The sequence below is a fragment of the Amblyraja radiata genome, chromosome 28 (assembly GCF_010909765.2).
Source record: "Amblyraja radiata isolate CabotCenter1 chromosome 28, sAmbRad1.1.pri, whole genome shotgun sequence".
Lineage (NCBI taxonomy): Eukaryota > Metazoa > Chordata > Chondrichthyes > Rajiformes > Rajidae > Amblyraja > Amblyraja radiata.
In genome coordinates, this window is record NC_045983.1 from 24,102,435 (window position 1) to 24,118,053 (window position 15,619).

At 43.3% G+C, this 15,619-nt stretch overlaps 1 protein-coding gene across 1 annotated transcript in view; it reads left to right on the forward strand.

Annotated features, from left to right (window-relative positions):
• The window catches only part of hpd (4-hydroxyphenylpyruvate dioxygenase), a 34,569-nt gene extending 19,105 nt beyond the window's left edge, over positions 1 to 15,464 (forward strand). The window contains exons 7-14 of the mRNA XM_033046113.1: positions 4,812 to 4,901; positions 6,030 to 6,136; positions 6,555 to 6,632; positions 7,363 to 7,525; positions 7,837 to 7,908; positions 11,170 to 11,292; positions 13,179 to 13,295; positions 14,713 to 15,464. Of these exons, the coding sequence (XP_032902004.1) occupies positions 4,812 to 4,901; positions 6,030 to 6,136; positions 6,555 to 6,632; positions 7,363 to 7,525; positions 7,837 to 7,908; positions 11,170 to 11,292; positions 13,179 to 13,295; positions 14,713 to 14,823 (861 nt within the window). The 3' untranslated portion in view covers positions 14,824 to 15,464. The remainder of the gene's footprint in view (positions 1 to 4,811; positions 4,902 to 6,029; positions 6,137 to 6,554; positions 6,633 to 7,362; positions 7,526 to 7,836; positions 7,909 to 11,169; positions 11,293 to 13,178; positions 13,296 to 14,712) is intronic.
• The last annotated feature ends 155 nt before the right edge of the window (positions 15,465 to 15,619 follow it).

Sequence of the window (15,619 nt, forward strand, 5' to 3'; positions counted from 1 at the left end):
GAATAGGGAGGTTTTGTTACAGTTGTACAGGGTTTTAGTGAAGCTACTCCCAGAATATTATGCATAGTTTTAGTCCAGTTATCCAATGAAAGATATGTTAGCGTTCCAAAGGAGATTTATCAGGGTAATTCCTGGAATGAGAAAGTTGCCCTACCAGCGAGGCTAGATTTGTATTTGTACTTTTGGAGTTTGGAAAAATGAGGAGTGTTCTTATTCAAACATAAGATCGTTGATTGGGTGGATGTTGAAATGCTTTCACCAGTGGATGAGCCATGAAGAAAGGAACATGACGACAAGAGTAGGAGCTGGTCATTTTAAAATGAGGTACATCAACATTTTTTCTCTCCGATGATGGTGAAACTCTGGAATTCTCTGCCCCCAGGGGTGGAGTAGGCCAGATCATTGGATATATTTAAAGTGGAGATAGATGAATGTTTGAAAGAGTGTGGAATTGGGAGCTATGGGGAACTAGTGCATGAGAGAGTCAAGACTAGAAAAGATCAGTCATGATCATAATTGACAGGTGGGGCAGACTTGAGAGGCCTCGTGGCCTATTACTGCTCTTGTCTTGTGTTCTTGTGTAAAGGATGTTGCATTAATAAAATGATGAGTCGGTCTAATTGAGGGGTCACATGCTCTTTCCACACAGGCACTGTCAATGCACAATATTATTTTTAAAACTCCTTCCTACCCATTCCTGGAGTTGGCCAAACCAAATGTCTGTTGGCTGTAAATCTAGGAGGCACAAGAGCACAGAGTCTGCTGTTCTACCTGTCAACCCGAGTTAATGATTTCCCTTTGTCCCTGCCACAATGAGAATGCAGAGTTCATCATCTGTGCTCCAGATATTACTTCATTGTTTTCCAAACTGTTGCTGGACATTGTTTAAAATGTGGAGAAAGAAGCCAATGACGTCAGGGAGACTCGGGGAATGAGACAAAAGTTACGCGAGGCTCTTGAAGAACAGCAAAGAAGGGAAAGACATTAAAGACTGATTCGAGGAATGGGAGCTCTGTAGATAAGATAACAGGCTGGAGGAGACTTCAGGAATGAGATGGTATGAATAAGAACATATGGAGGGAAAATGAAATATGATTGCATAGGTTAATGGGGATGAGAGTTTTATGGTAAATGGATATGGATGAGATGCATATTACAAAATGTTGCGCAAGTTGGTACATATGCCTTCTTTATGACTCTCTCTACTTGTGTTACTACTTTCGGGGAGTCACGGACTGCACCCCAAGATCCCTCTGTACATTTAAGGGCCTTCCCATTAATTATACATTACTTCCATGTTTATTCTAAAAACAATAAATGTAGAAGCCCAGGTTGAGATCCTACACAGCTATCTTTTAGATCACAGAAGTAATTGCAGGAGATATACTGAATTCAATCACAGAGTCGTGGAGTTATTCAGCGCAGAAATTAGCCCTTCAGGTCACTGAGTCCTTGCAGGCCACCGAGTACCTATTTACACCAATCTTACACTTGTTCCGTTTTATTCTCTCCACATTCCCCTCAACCTACCCCAGATTCTACTGTTCTGTAGTTAATTAGTATGAGGTTCCTGTCACACCACTTGTTTACAATATCTTACTATCTGAACCATCCTACTGCTCGCAAAGTAGGAGATGAATACACACTGGAGTGGAGAATCTCTAATCTAGATGCGGCAAACTGAGGTACGTATATTAACTGCCAGCAGTGGCGTAAGGTGGGTTTTGAGTGCCCGAGGCAGTTTAAAATATTGCGCCTCCTCATTAGCGGCTAGCCATGGCCCATGAGCTGTTATATATCCAAGTTTTGTATTTGTTTTCTCAACCTAACAAAAAGATGGCGGCGCTGCCTTAGCAGCTGCGGCTCGCCAGCAGTCTGTCTGTTTTTTTTTTTTGGTGTTTTGTGTTGTTCTTTTGTCCTGTTTAGTTGATTTTTGGTTTATTATGTTGTGTATGTGGGGGGGTGTTTGGGGGGGGGAACCCGTTTTTGTCTCTCCTTCGGGGGATGCGACTTCTTTTGTCGTATACCCCGGTCCTCCGCCTGTGCCGCGGCCTAATAGCGGAAGCTGGCGGCCTAGGTTGCAGCGGAAGCAGAGCGGAGACCAGGAACTCGGAAGGGGCAGCGGGACAGAGGCAGGCGGAACCGGACGGCATGGGAGAGGATGGAAGGAGCGGCGGCATGGATGGACGGCGGAAGGGGTGGAACGGGAGCTGGAGGAAGCGGGCAGCGGCACAGAGGACAGCGGCCGGACTGGCCTCGGAGCTGCGGACACGCCGGCAGCGGCGACCTGGCCTCGGAGCTGGGACAGCGGCGACCAGACCTCGGAGCTGGGGCACGTTCCGGCGGCAGCGGCCACTCGACCCGACCGCGGGCCCAGTGGACGACAGCGGCGGTTTATGTGCGGAGATCGCTGGTTGGTTAAAATTGTTGGATAAAAAAAAATTATAAAATGGCAAAAAAATTTAAATTTTATTACAACAATTCAGGGGAAGGCTGCCAAAGAGGTGCAGCGTGCCTTTAGAACAATTTTTTTTGCCATTTTATTTAAAAAAATTATCCAACAATTTTTTTGCGCCCCTAAAAATTTAGTGCCCGGGGCAACCGCCCCTCTGGCCCCCCCCACGCTACGCCACTGACTGCCAGAACTGATGCTGCTACAAAGATGTTTGCGGCCTTTGTTGCCACGGTCTTGGGAAGAGTGGCCTAGCCAGGCCTTTATGGATAAAGATCTGCAAACAACAGGTTGAATGTCTTTCTGAACTGTGACTTGTAAAAACGTTATCCCCATGGATATAACGCTTTTTCCACTGAAGGGCAGAGAAGCCTTGTCTCCAAAAGAAAAATGAAGCCTCCTCCTGGCCAGAACCCTTCTCTCACTTTCATTCTTCTCTGCCAAGGGAATCCTGGAGGTCTAGTGCGACTACAGTATTTAACTTTTAAGACAATAGTGACTTTGCATCTTAGAATTTCAATAATTTTCAACAAGGATATTCAACAATTCAGCACAATTTTGCAATTGAGTTCAGCAGGAAGAGACTTCCCACATTATTCTTAACAGAACCTAAAATAATTGAAATACTTTGGAGGGTTTAGACAATGAAGAATTCTTCTTGCTGTTTCCAGAGCATGGTTCAGACTGGGCACTTCTTGCACTATTTAACAGGGAAGCCATCAAATGAATGAGCTACTCTGTAGATTTCTAACATGTACACTTGAGAAATACAGAGCCTTGTGAGATGCTCCATGGTTTTGATCACAAATGAATCACCACAATTCTGGCCATATCAGGCATGGCTACATGGACGGCAGGAAACTTGCCCTATATAAGTTGGTCAGCTACAGCATATAGTGTTATATGGTACCGACCAACATACAATATCGAGTTGTTAGAGTATGCACTGACCACCTTGAGCTGTACAAAGCATCACACATTTAATATTCCCAGTCCAGTTAAACTAAAACAGGTGATTAAAGGAACTAAGATTATTGAGTTTCTGAAAGCTCGATGATAATAGAATGACCTTATTGAAACTTTCATGTTTTAAGGAGATCTAATAGGACAGAAAGGGAAAGTTATTTTGTTAATTGGGGATTCGAAGCACGGCCCAAAAATTACAGATAACCCTTTCCAGAATGAAGAAACAAGGACACAAAGAGCTGGAATAACTCACCAGGTCAGGCAGTATCTCTGAAGAAGGAGGATAAGTGACGTTTTGGGTCGAGACCCTTTTCCAGGCTGTTTGAAGGGGGAGGAAGGTCTCCCAGCTTTCTTCTAAGTTTTCATTAAATGTGGAACAGAGATGAGGGGATAAATAGCTGCTTCCTACTTCAGATGGCCCCGGGTTCAAATTGTGTGGATTAGAATAGGTTCCTCACAGGTGTTTATCCTGTCAATATGTTGTCCAAAACCTTGTCCAGCAATTGGTAGGTGCAAATCCAGTGTCACCTGGTTTCCAATGTGATGCTGCTTTAGCAAGTTTCAGGCAGGCACAGTGAAAGATAAGATAATCTTGCTGGTACTCTGTTGTGGTAAATGTCTTGCCGCTGTTGGCATAGAACACGAAATTAAAAGAACACATTGATGAACAACATTTCCACAACAAGTTAATAATTCCATAATTTAACTCGGTGCGCACAAAGGCTATTCTAATATTGCCACCGAACATTGCGTTTAGTTAATTCTGTCCAGTGATTTGCATATGACGATGCCTGCATTTATATCCCATTCCTAGTTGCAGTTAAGAAGGTGGTGATGAGGCACCACCTTGAGCTTTTACAGTCCATGTGGTGTTAATCATATGTTGATAGAATGGAACGGCTGGGCTTGTATACTCTGGAATTTAGAAGGTTGAGAGGGGATCTTATTGAAACATCTAAGATTATTAAGGATTTGGACACGCTAGAGGCAGGAAAAATGTTCTCGATGTTGGGGGAGTCCAGAACCAGGGGCTACAGTTTAAGAATAAGGGGCAATTCAGGATATATTGAGAAATATTGAGGATGTCAGGATATATTGAGAAATCAGAGGTTCTCAGCCTGAAATTTAAACAAAATTGGAAATGCCCTACAGGTCTATCCATGTTCTATAAGGAAGCACATGTCCAGTGTGTCTCGATCTATTTGCCTCTGTCCCTGTAGCCATCATTCTCCATGTCGATGCCATTAAGACATTGGGGTTGCTCGTTCATTACTCCCAATATCTGTATGTCAGATTTAGTTAAAGATACTTTCAACTTAATCTCTGCTAATAGATTAACACTATGTGGGGAGTGACTAAGACGGCTGGTGACATATTACTTCTGAATCTGCAGAAAGCAAAAGAACATGGAGCTGTTGTTGTGAAGGAGCCATGGATAGAAGGGGATAGCAATGGCAAAGTGAAATATGCCATTCTCAAAACTGTAAGTATTGTGATGATTTCCACACCCTATTCGTGAATCTATCCAACTGTAATGTTTTGTCAATAAGTAAGTCCAGGAACTGTTTCGAAAACGAAGAAAAAAATGAATAAGATGTTACGTAAAACCATATCACCTCGTTGCAAGTGTGGCCGCTGGAGGAGAGCAGTAGAGCGGCCATGGTGGCGCAGTGGTAGAGTCGCTGCCTTACAGAGCTTGCAGAGCCGGAGACCCTGGTTTGATCCCGACTACGGGTACTGTGTGTACAGAGTTTGTACGTTCTCCCTGTGACCGCATGGGTTTTCTCTGAGATCTTCGGTTTCCTCCCACACTCCAAAGACCTACAGGTATATAGGTTAATTGGCTTGGTGTATGTGTAAATTGTCCCTAGTGTGTAAGATAGTGTTAATGTGCGGGGATCGCTGGTCGGTGTGGACTCGGTGGGCCGAAGGGCCTGTTACCACGCTGTATCTCTAAACTAAACTAAACTAAAGCTAGCACTTTCGCTCAAATCCTGAAAATAGCAGAAGACTGCAGCGGCAAGTGTTCTACAGGATCTCTGAGAATTCTTGCAAGTCTACGTAAACCTGGGGAGTATGGCAGTATTCTCTCAGCGCGCTTACTCCCTCCAGTTGCATTAAGTGCTCAGTGTGGGAGTCAGTTGCTCGGCTCCACCCGATTCCACTTCTTCCCACCTAAATCGGGAAATGGGCAATCCGGAAAAAAGCACGAGCGGGACTCAGCTGCATCAGTACAGTGGGTTTGATTCCCAGCCCTTAATGCCCAGGATCTATGGCAGGGTTTAGTTTAATCTGCAAGTTTAATCTCAGAATCAGTTATTGGGTCTTGGGCACTTTGAGACTGAGAGATTTCCCTTATCCCTTCAAAAACTCCAGGTACCACCTATTCATTTTAGTCAATTTTAGTTTCATTGCACCACTACAACATTTGAAAGATGCAGAACTCCTCATCATCTTGGCATTCTCTTATCCTTACGTTAGCAGGCTTACCATTATCTCATTGTTGCTTTCAAATTGTCTTTGCTCCTGTTTTCTCCCAACATGATTCTTGTTCCTCTCAACAGAAAGTTGGAGATTTGGTCCTAATGTCTTTTGCTGTACTTTCTTTCAGTACGGTGATACAACACACACCCTGGTGGAGTATTTGAGTCCATTTTGTGGTTGTTTCTTGCCCGGATACAAGGAGCCCCTCTTCAGCGACCCACTCCTTCGCAAGCTGTGAGTGGATCAACATTTGGAACTTCAACATTGAGGCAGATTTAAAAGACTGTAAAGCTTCAGTAAAGACTGCGAGAGCTGCTCCTGAAATATCCACACTGAATTCTAGGTCCTTGGTGTGGGTTGAATTTATGTTTGTGATGCTTCCAGTGCTCTGCTAGGACTAAATATATCGTATGACTGGGAGGGATTCTAGGTAAGGGTCTGTTAAAGGAGAGGTCACAATAACTGCAATTGGACTGTACATTATAATGTCTTGGTGAGGACATTAATCCAGCCCGAGCCCATTTGAGAGGTACTCTGACATATGAGAATGGCTGCTGCTGTATACTGTGCATGGGAATATATAGGGTTAAATGATCTCAGTATACTTGTGCTCAGGCTGCTGGCATTTTCTTGATACTTATCTCTGTTCCAGACCCTTGGTAAATCTGAATTTCATTGATCACATTGTGGGAAACCAGCCAGATGATGAGATGGTACCTGTAGCAGATTGGTATGACCCAGTATATTTTATCGTCAAAATAACCCTTCTATTTTATCCCTTACATACAACATAGTGAAGATCCCGTACAGAACCCAAGGAATTCTAGGAGGTTAAGCAGCAAAAACAAAAACAAGAACTGGAAAGGGAGAGAGAAAGCCCTCGTCTTACAAATAGAAATAGTTTGATACCCAACAATGCAGACAGCAACTATGGCGAGATAAAAATAGCTTCAGATCAATCAAATCTTTATATTTCAGATTTTCAGCATGTGCTGATGAGTCGGTCTGAATAAGGGTCTCGACCCGAAACGTTACCTATTCCTGCTCTCCATAGATGCTGCCTCACCCGCTGAGTTTCTCCAGCATTTTTATCTACCTTCGATTTTTCCAGCATCTGCAGTTCTTTCTTAAACAGTCGGTCTGAAGAAGGGTCTCGACCCCAAATGTCACCTATCCATGTTCTCCAGAGATGCTGCCTGACCCGCTGGGTTACTCCAGCAATTTGTGTCCTTTTGTGTATTAACCAGCATCTATAGTGTTAGAGTTCTACATGCTGAACTTTGCTGCTGTACACCAGTTTATTGGCCGCTCGTGCAGCCTTCTACAGTAGCTTCAATGCTCGCCATGGTATAGAGAGATGAAGATCAGGGGCCAGACAGATCACCCCTCCCTCAGGAACATTGAATCTCGTGGGGAAGAGCAGACAACGCGTTAATGTGAACTCTGACCTTCTTCCTCAGGTACCAGAAATGCCTGATGTTTCACCGCTACTGGTCAGTGGATGACAAACAGATCCACACAAACTATAGCTCCCTGCGTTCCATTGTCGTGGCAAACTATGAGGAGACCATCAAAATGCCCATCAATGAGCCTGCTCCTGGAAATAGGAAGTCCCAGATCCAGGTGTGAGCATGTGCACTGTCTACTCTGTCCATCTCCCTTGATGAACCCCTACTTTCACTGTATTTAAAGGGTCGGGTATGGTTGTGGTCTGGACGCAGCTTCTTGCTGCTGGGATGATGGAGGATTGATTTACCATGTATAAATTGTTTAAAATCCAACAGTATTATCAAGTGGCTCAGGGTTTTGTCATCAGCATTCCAACAAAGAATGGCAGTGCCTAATAAGAAGCATGGTATGGGATGGTAATGAAAGACACAGTAGGTGAATGGAAAGAATGTTTAACATGACCATTTTCTTTTCTCTCACCCTAGGAGTATGTGGATTACTATGGTGGAGCTGGAGTGCAACACATTGCTCTCAACACCTCTGATATCATCCAGTCCGTAAGTCACACGGTATTATTTCCACCTTATTTCAGCCCTGGATAGAACCATTCTAATTTAAATCATGTGTACCTTGACTGAAAATGGAGAAAACCTGATTAATGGCAAAGATTTGTTTTTAGAGATACAGCGTGGAAACGAGCCCTTCAGCCCAGTGAGTCGGTGCCGACCATTATCACCCTGTCCACACTAGTTCTATGTTACCCACTTGCTCATCCACTCCCCACACACTAGGGGCAACAATTTATAGAGGCAAATTAATTGACACATTCGTACATCTTTCAGACGTGGGAGGCAATTGGAGCACCAGGAGGAACCCCACGTTGTCACAGGGAGAACATACAAACTGCACACAGATAGCACCCGAGGTCAGGAGTGAAATATGGAGCGGTCATGCAGGAATGATGATAGGCTTGAATCGTATTGAAAGGTTTGCAGGGTGAAATGAGACACAGAACAGTATGTAAAGAGTTTACAAAGGCATTCAGGGACCTGTCTTTATTGACTAAGTATAAATGGCAGTATGGTCATAATGTATCTGTATAAAGCATGAGTAGGGCACTATATAAATGCTTACCTTTTTAAGTTAACTGAAACAAGGGACTATTGTGTCTTGTTCTGATCACTGCATCACTTGAGGGGTGTGATGGTATGACAGTGTGCAGAGAAGATTTATGACCAAGTTGCCAGGAATGGAGAATTATATCTACGCAGAGACTGGCAAGACTGTGTGCTCTTTAAAACATAGGAGCTGAGGGGAGATTTATTGAGATGTACAAACTTATGACAGGCCCAGACAAGCAGCAGCAAAGACCTATTTCTCTTGGCAGAGAGAGGTCAGTAGGGGGTATTTTGCTTGGTACAAGAAATACATTTTGGTTTGGTATTTTCACATGTGTTGTGTCAATAATAGTGAATATTGATCTATGATTTGTGTTACCAAGTAATACTGGAGTTTGCTCCTCAGTGTCTCAGTAAGATGCAATAAGGTGTGTCAATCTTTATTGAACAGGAGAAGGGGATTAAGTGGAATTAAGAAGCGAGAAGATTTTCAATGAGTGGAATCACTGTTTGAAATGGTAGTGGAGACAAAGGGATTTATCAAAGATCCTCTCTTATCAGGATGAGCTAAGAGTCTTCCTAGTGTGCTATAAATTCCTCTGATTTCACAGTTGGGACCAGTTTCTCTCTGTGGTTCAGTGGGCAGTGGATGAGGAGGCCCATTCATCTTATTGAGTATATGTCCGCCCCTAGCATAGGAACCCATTTCTTCTCCCCACCCGTGAAATGTTTTCCTCTCGTGTACCCATCAATTCCCCTTCGGTTTACTAAAGGGGTAATTGACAATAATAAATTAACCTAATAGCGCCTCTTCATGGTGTAAGAAGAAACTGGAGCAGCTGGCAGATACTTATACCTGTTATTGGGACAATATGCAAACTCCACAAAGACAGCATTTCAAAGTCAGTATCGAGTCCCTGGATCTCCAATAGTAACCATCAATAGTAACCACTGTCCCAGGATGTCACTATTAGTCCAGCCTTTCAAATGTACACATTTGGAAACGATGCACTCTGCTGGCAGTGGTGAGAACAGCGGAAATGGAAATCCTGATAACCTTCATATGTTCTGTAATTTAAAGATTGGGAAAGGACAGCCTCTACATTTAAGGATACCTGCTGACCCTAGATCTGTGCTTGGTGGTAATTTTTCACATGTGAACCTGTGACAGTGTTTGGCTGTTGTCGACTGTGGACCTGATCATCTCCCAGCCACAAAACTACAGTCTTGCAGCAACAGGAAACCCAGCTGCTCATACTCTCTGCATTAAGAGAGCAATGTCTAGATTCACCATTGTGCAGGAGCTGGATTTAGATATCAGTTGCTGCTTTGGAGATAGCATCTGGTGACATGCATCGCATCAGCCTAACTTGGGATAGCATGGACACTGGGTTTAAATCCCACTCCAGGAATGACAACAGGTTTGATGTCCCAGTGCAGTGCTGTGGGAGTGCTGCTCTGTTGGAAGTCCTATTTAGCCATTATCGCATCACTTTATCCCTGTTAATTGCTTGGAGATCTGCCACTGAATATCAATTTTTCTTGATTATTTTCTTGATTATCAATATTCTTGATTAGTTCGGGTGTTAGAGATTATGGGATGAAGGCAAAAATAGGGTTTGGAGGGAGATAGATCAGGCATGATTGAATGGCAGAGTAGACAATGGGCCGAATGGCCTAATTCTGCTCCTATCACATGATCTTATGATCTTATATTTTTGATGGGGTTGCCCTTCAGAAAGTACTTCATAGTCTGTAATGTTCTTTTGGAACATTATGAAGGGCACTGCCTAAATGCTTATTTTTTTATATAGGTTAACTGAAACATAAGGGTCAGAGGCATATGTATAGAGCATAGAACATCACAGAAGAGGAACAGGCCCTTCAGTCTACAATGTCCGTGTCAAACATGATGCTAATTTCATGTGTCTGTACATGATCCATATCTCTCCATTCCCTGTATATCCATGCACCTGTCTAAAAGCTTCTTAAACACCTCCACCACCACCTCTAGCAGTGTGTTCCAGGTACCCACCTGTTTGTGTCTGTGAACATTTGCCCTGTACATCTCATTTAACCTTAGCCCCTCACACCTTAAAGCCATTCCCTTGAATCTTTGACATTTCCACCCTCTGGGGGGAAAAGGTTCTGACTCCATCTCATCAGATTCAGATTCAGATTCAGATTCAATTTTAATTGTCATTGTCAGTGTACAGTACAGAGACAACGAAATGCATTTAGCATCTCCCTGGAAGAGCGACATAGCAAATGATTTGAATAAATAATAATAAGTGTCCGGGGGGGTGATTGGCAGTCACCGAGGTTCTTTTACATACTTCTATTAGTTGAAATTTGTAATTCAAAAGATTTCTTGTTTATGAAAATGTTAGTTGAAGATGACAGAACAAGTTTATAGATCTTTACAAACATCCTACTGTGGAGTTATTTTTCTTTCATGTAAGTGTGTCACTTGGCATTCAGCTGCATTTCCGACTGCAGATATTGTAGCTATGCTGTGATTTATGACTGTTCCTACCCCTCAGGTTGTGTGGAGAGGCAATGATCTTATCAGTGTGTTCCCTGCTTCCTCCTGGGGCTGTTACCCAGCTGTCAATCCTTTACCATTGTCACAATGTTTTGATGGCACTTTTCAGGGCAGAGGTTTTGAGTGTCCCTGATTCCTGCTTCCAACTGTTGCAGGTCACAACCTTAAAAGGCCGTGGGATGGAGTTCCTGAACACCCCAGACTCCTACTACGATCAATTGAAAGAAAAATTAAAGACTGCGAAAATCAAGGTGCAAGAGGACATGAAAAAGATACAGGTACATCTGAACAGATCGATTCCAGCTTCCTTAGTGCAAACATTGTCTCTGTAGAGAAGGAATGGGTGACGGTTCAGGTCGAAACCCTTCTTCAGTGACCTGAAACATCACCCATTCCTTCTCTCCAGTACTCTGCATATCGCCAACTTGGACAATTCTACATTTTTATCAAGCCAATTAATTAAACAAGCCAATTAACCTACAAACCTGTTCGTCTTTGGAGTGTGGGAGGAAACCAAAGATCTCAGAGAAACCCCACGCAGATCACGGGGAGAACGTACAAACTCCGTACAGGCAGCACCCGTAGTCGGGATCGAACCCGGGTCTCTGGCGCTACATTTTGCTGTAAGGCAGCAACTCTACCGCTGTGCCACAGTCACTGCCCCCAGAAGTACTGCCTGTCCTGCTGAGTTACTCCAGCATTTTGTATCTCTCTTCGGTGTAAACCAGCACCTGCAGTTTCTTCCAACACATTTAACAGACAACCTTGGTAAGGGAGAAACCACCTCCCATCGCAGTATCCAACTTGAAGCATTACATGTGCAGAATGTTAGAGTCATAGCATCATCTATCATGGAAATAGGCACTGGTTCAACAAGTCTATACCAAACAGGTTTTATAACCAAGCTAGTCCCATTTGCCTGCATTTGGAGCAAATCCCTCTATACCTTATCTTTCCATGTACCTATCTTTCTGCCTTTCAAATTTTGTCATTGCACCCACCTCTAACGATTCCATATATGCACCACCCTCTGTGTGAAGATCTCTTACATCTGCCTCTCACCTATTCTCTAATTCTTCATTCCTCTACCCTGGGGAAAATGACCATTCACCTTGTCTATGCCTCTCTTGATTTTGTCTAATTCTCTGCCGTTACCTCTTGGCCACCTCTCGCTCCCACAAAAAAAAGATCCCAGCCTCTCCAAACTCCAGCCCTCGAGTCCTGGTAACATCCAAGTGAATCTTTAATGATATCCTTCCTGTACCAGGCTGACCAGGACTGTGCACAATACTCCACATGTAGTCTCACCTATGCCCTAAGCAGCTGTAGTACAACATCCCAACTCCTGTACTCTTATGCTTACCGATGAAAGCAAGCATTCAAATACTTTCTCACCACCCTGACTACCTGTGTCATCACGTTCACATGTTATACAGGTGACCCTGGCTGTATTGGTGGGGGGGTATAACAACTTCAATAAAAATTGCATGAAAAATTGATCATTGCAGAAAAATGGTGTACACTTGTGCAATGTGATCACTAAGTTTGATTGAAAGTAGAAATGCTCAATTTTCTCCACTCTGACTATTTGCAGCGTACATATATCAGCTTCCACAAAAGGAACTCTGCACTTAATCAGCATGAAAGGCAGATACTTGGCTCATCTTATGGCATTGACAATAAGGAAAGCAAGTTTTAACTGAGCATATCAAAGCGGTAGCCTCCATGATGGAGCACAATCCAGTGAAGCGATCGTAACCATAGGCATCCAAGTCGTAACACCACATGACATAGAAGAGCGACTGCTTCAGACATGTATCTAACATCCTAATGGCAATAGTTGACCCTTGGTGTGGACCTACCACTGTAGTCTTGAAAGCGGTTCAAACCATTCTCATGTGGATCATTTGGCAACTGCTAATCTACACTATTGTCTGAAGAAGGGTCTCGACCCGAAACGTCACCCATTCCTTCTCTCCAGAGATGCTGCCTGTTCTGCTGAGTTACTCCTGCTTTTTGTGTCTATCTTCGGTTTAAACCAGCATCTGCAGTTCCTTCCTATACAATCGACACTATTACATCTGAATACATTTCCTTTTATTCACAGCACTTTTTGTTAATAACAGTCTGATTCTGTGATTCAATTCTTGTGTGTTTGTAACAGGAGCTCAAGATTCTTATTGATTTTGACGATAAAGGCTACCTGCTGCAGATCTTCACCAAACCTGTCCAAGACAGGCCCACACTCTTCCTGGAGGTGATACAGAGACATAATCACTATGTGAGTACCGTCAATCGCACTCATCTATGCACGTAGGTTACAGCTTCAAACCCAGCGCTTGGTTAGATCCATATTCCAGCATCTCTTTCTGGTACACATTCAAGACAGCTATGTTCTTTACTCATAATGACATAGGATATGCTATGGTGTACCTTGATGGCCAACTGTTGTGTGTTGTTCATCTGCACGCAATCTGCACATGCCAATGGATGCTGCACAAGATCAATATAACTCAATCTGAAACTATTTCTTTCCTCCATCTCATTGCATCCATAGAATCCCAGTGAAATGGGTCATTCCCACCATTCTCCATACAGTCCAGGCTACATATTGGATTAGCCCATCACACAATCCAGTGCAGATACCTTTTTACCCAGTTACGAGGCTGGAGTCCATCAATGTGGACTCATCCTCATGCCTTTCCCATACCCATGAGCAGGGTCTTGCTCTATCTCTGGCAAGCTGTAAATGTCTGAAGAAGGGTCTCGACCCGAAACGTCACCCATTCCTTCTCTCCAGAGCCTGACCCACTGAGTTACTCCAGCATTTTGTGTCGAAGCTGTAAATGTTACTTGTCTTCTCCTGATTTGGGAAGTTGTGCAATTGGGAGGCTGGCTTGGGGGTGGGAGTGACGTTATTAAGACCCCATTAGCAGCAAACGCACATTACTGTAATCACAACGGGTATGCACTGTCATTTTCCCATTGCTTCAATGAGGGGTGAAGCTTAAATCCATGCCAGATGTCAGGTACATGCAAGAGCGGAACTCACTATCAAAACATGGAGGGGACGGGGGACACAATTATTTGGCGGCCGTGCGCGCATGCGCACACTCACACACACACGCGTGCGAGGCTTCGGAGGCTCAATCCAGCGCTAAATGCAGCTCAACTGTGCCTGTCTCACCGGGTTAACTACAGCCCTGTCTGAACTGACGGGATACCAGCGCTGCTTCTCCGCGCTGGCCATATTTCCCGCAAGCCCAGGCAGGTTCACCTGGCGAGGATGTTCCCCACCTCTCAAAACATGGGGGGGACGCGTCTCCTCTGGCCCCCCCGGGGTTTCCGCCCCTGGGTACATGGATAAGACAGGTTTAGAGGGATATGGGTCACACTCGGGCATGTGGAACTCATTTAGATTGGATATATCTCCACGCTGTAAGACTTTATGACTCCGTCTGGCGATCACTACTAATAGCACATCAATAAATATACAAAAACAAAATTGACTAAGCTTCCTGAACAATAAGTGGCGGTTCATGTAGAACCGTAGGAAGGAACATTCACTAATGTTGCACCGTGGAATCTGTTTCCTATTGTAAATGGAACATTACACAGCCTGGATCCATTAATATATGTATAGCTGTCATGTATATTTAAACTTTATCTAACAACGCGTGGTACTTTTTTATTTGAAGGGTTTTGGAGCTGGAAACTTCAAGTCATTGTTTGAAGCCATTGAGTGTGATCAAGATGCAAGAGGAAACCTCACTGTTTACACTGATAGCAACAAAGTGCCATTTTATTAAAATAACTGGACTTCAAATCATAGAGCATCTTTAAGAACCTCTAAACACTATTAGTATTAGGAATCCTTCAGCATCCTCATCTTTTAACTTCCCAAAGTCTTTACAAACTTAAATCCAAAGGTGCTATCAGATAATCATGACTTTTAATTTGTTTTTCTGAGCCCTGCACTGTGAGCTTACATTTGCTGTCTCCTCAATTCCTAAATATATGTGCATTGTATTTCATAAAATTATTAATGGTTACAGTATATCACGGGTTATTCCAGATCACTGATCCAAAGAGTTCTCTCCCACTTCAAGCACAGTATTTGCTTAGTACTAACATCTATTTGCACCACCACAAGTGTTTGCCATACATTTCCCCCACATCATGTACATGTACTAATTCACACCTATTGATGTGCAATATGCATTCAAATTGTGGCATTTGAATCACACCCATGTTCATACATCTTTGCACTTACACATATTGTCCACACCTCCTGCACACAATCATTAACACTTTCACACAGGTCATGTAATCTGCCAATTGACACAACACACACTATAAAGGTACACAAGCAGTAGGTAAATAAATACCCCATTGGAAGTCCTGAATTTAACCTGTAAAATGAGTATATTTAATAAACATGTCAAACATACCTGGTCTACCAGTGACTGATTTTCAATGTTTACACTTTGGCAATTTGAATAAATTTGAGGATTCTGCCATGAAAAGCTGTAAAGTGGATGTGGGTTATCCAGTCTGATTGTCATAATGTGTAATATCACAATGTATATATTCTACAGCCCACCT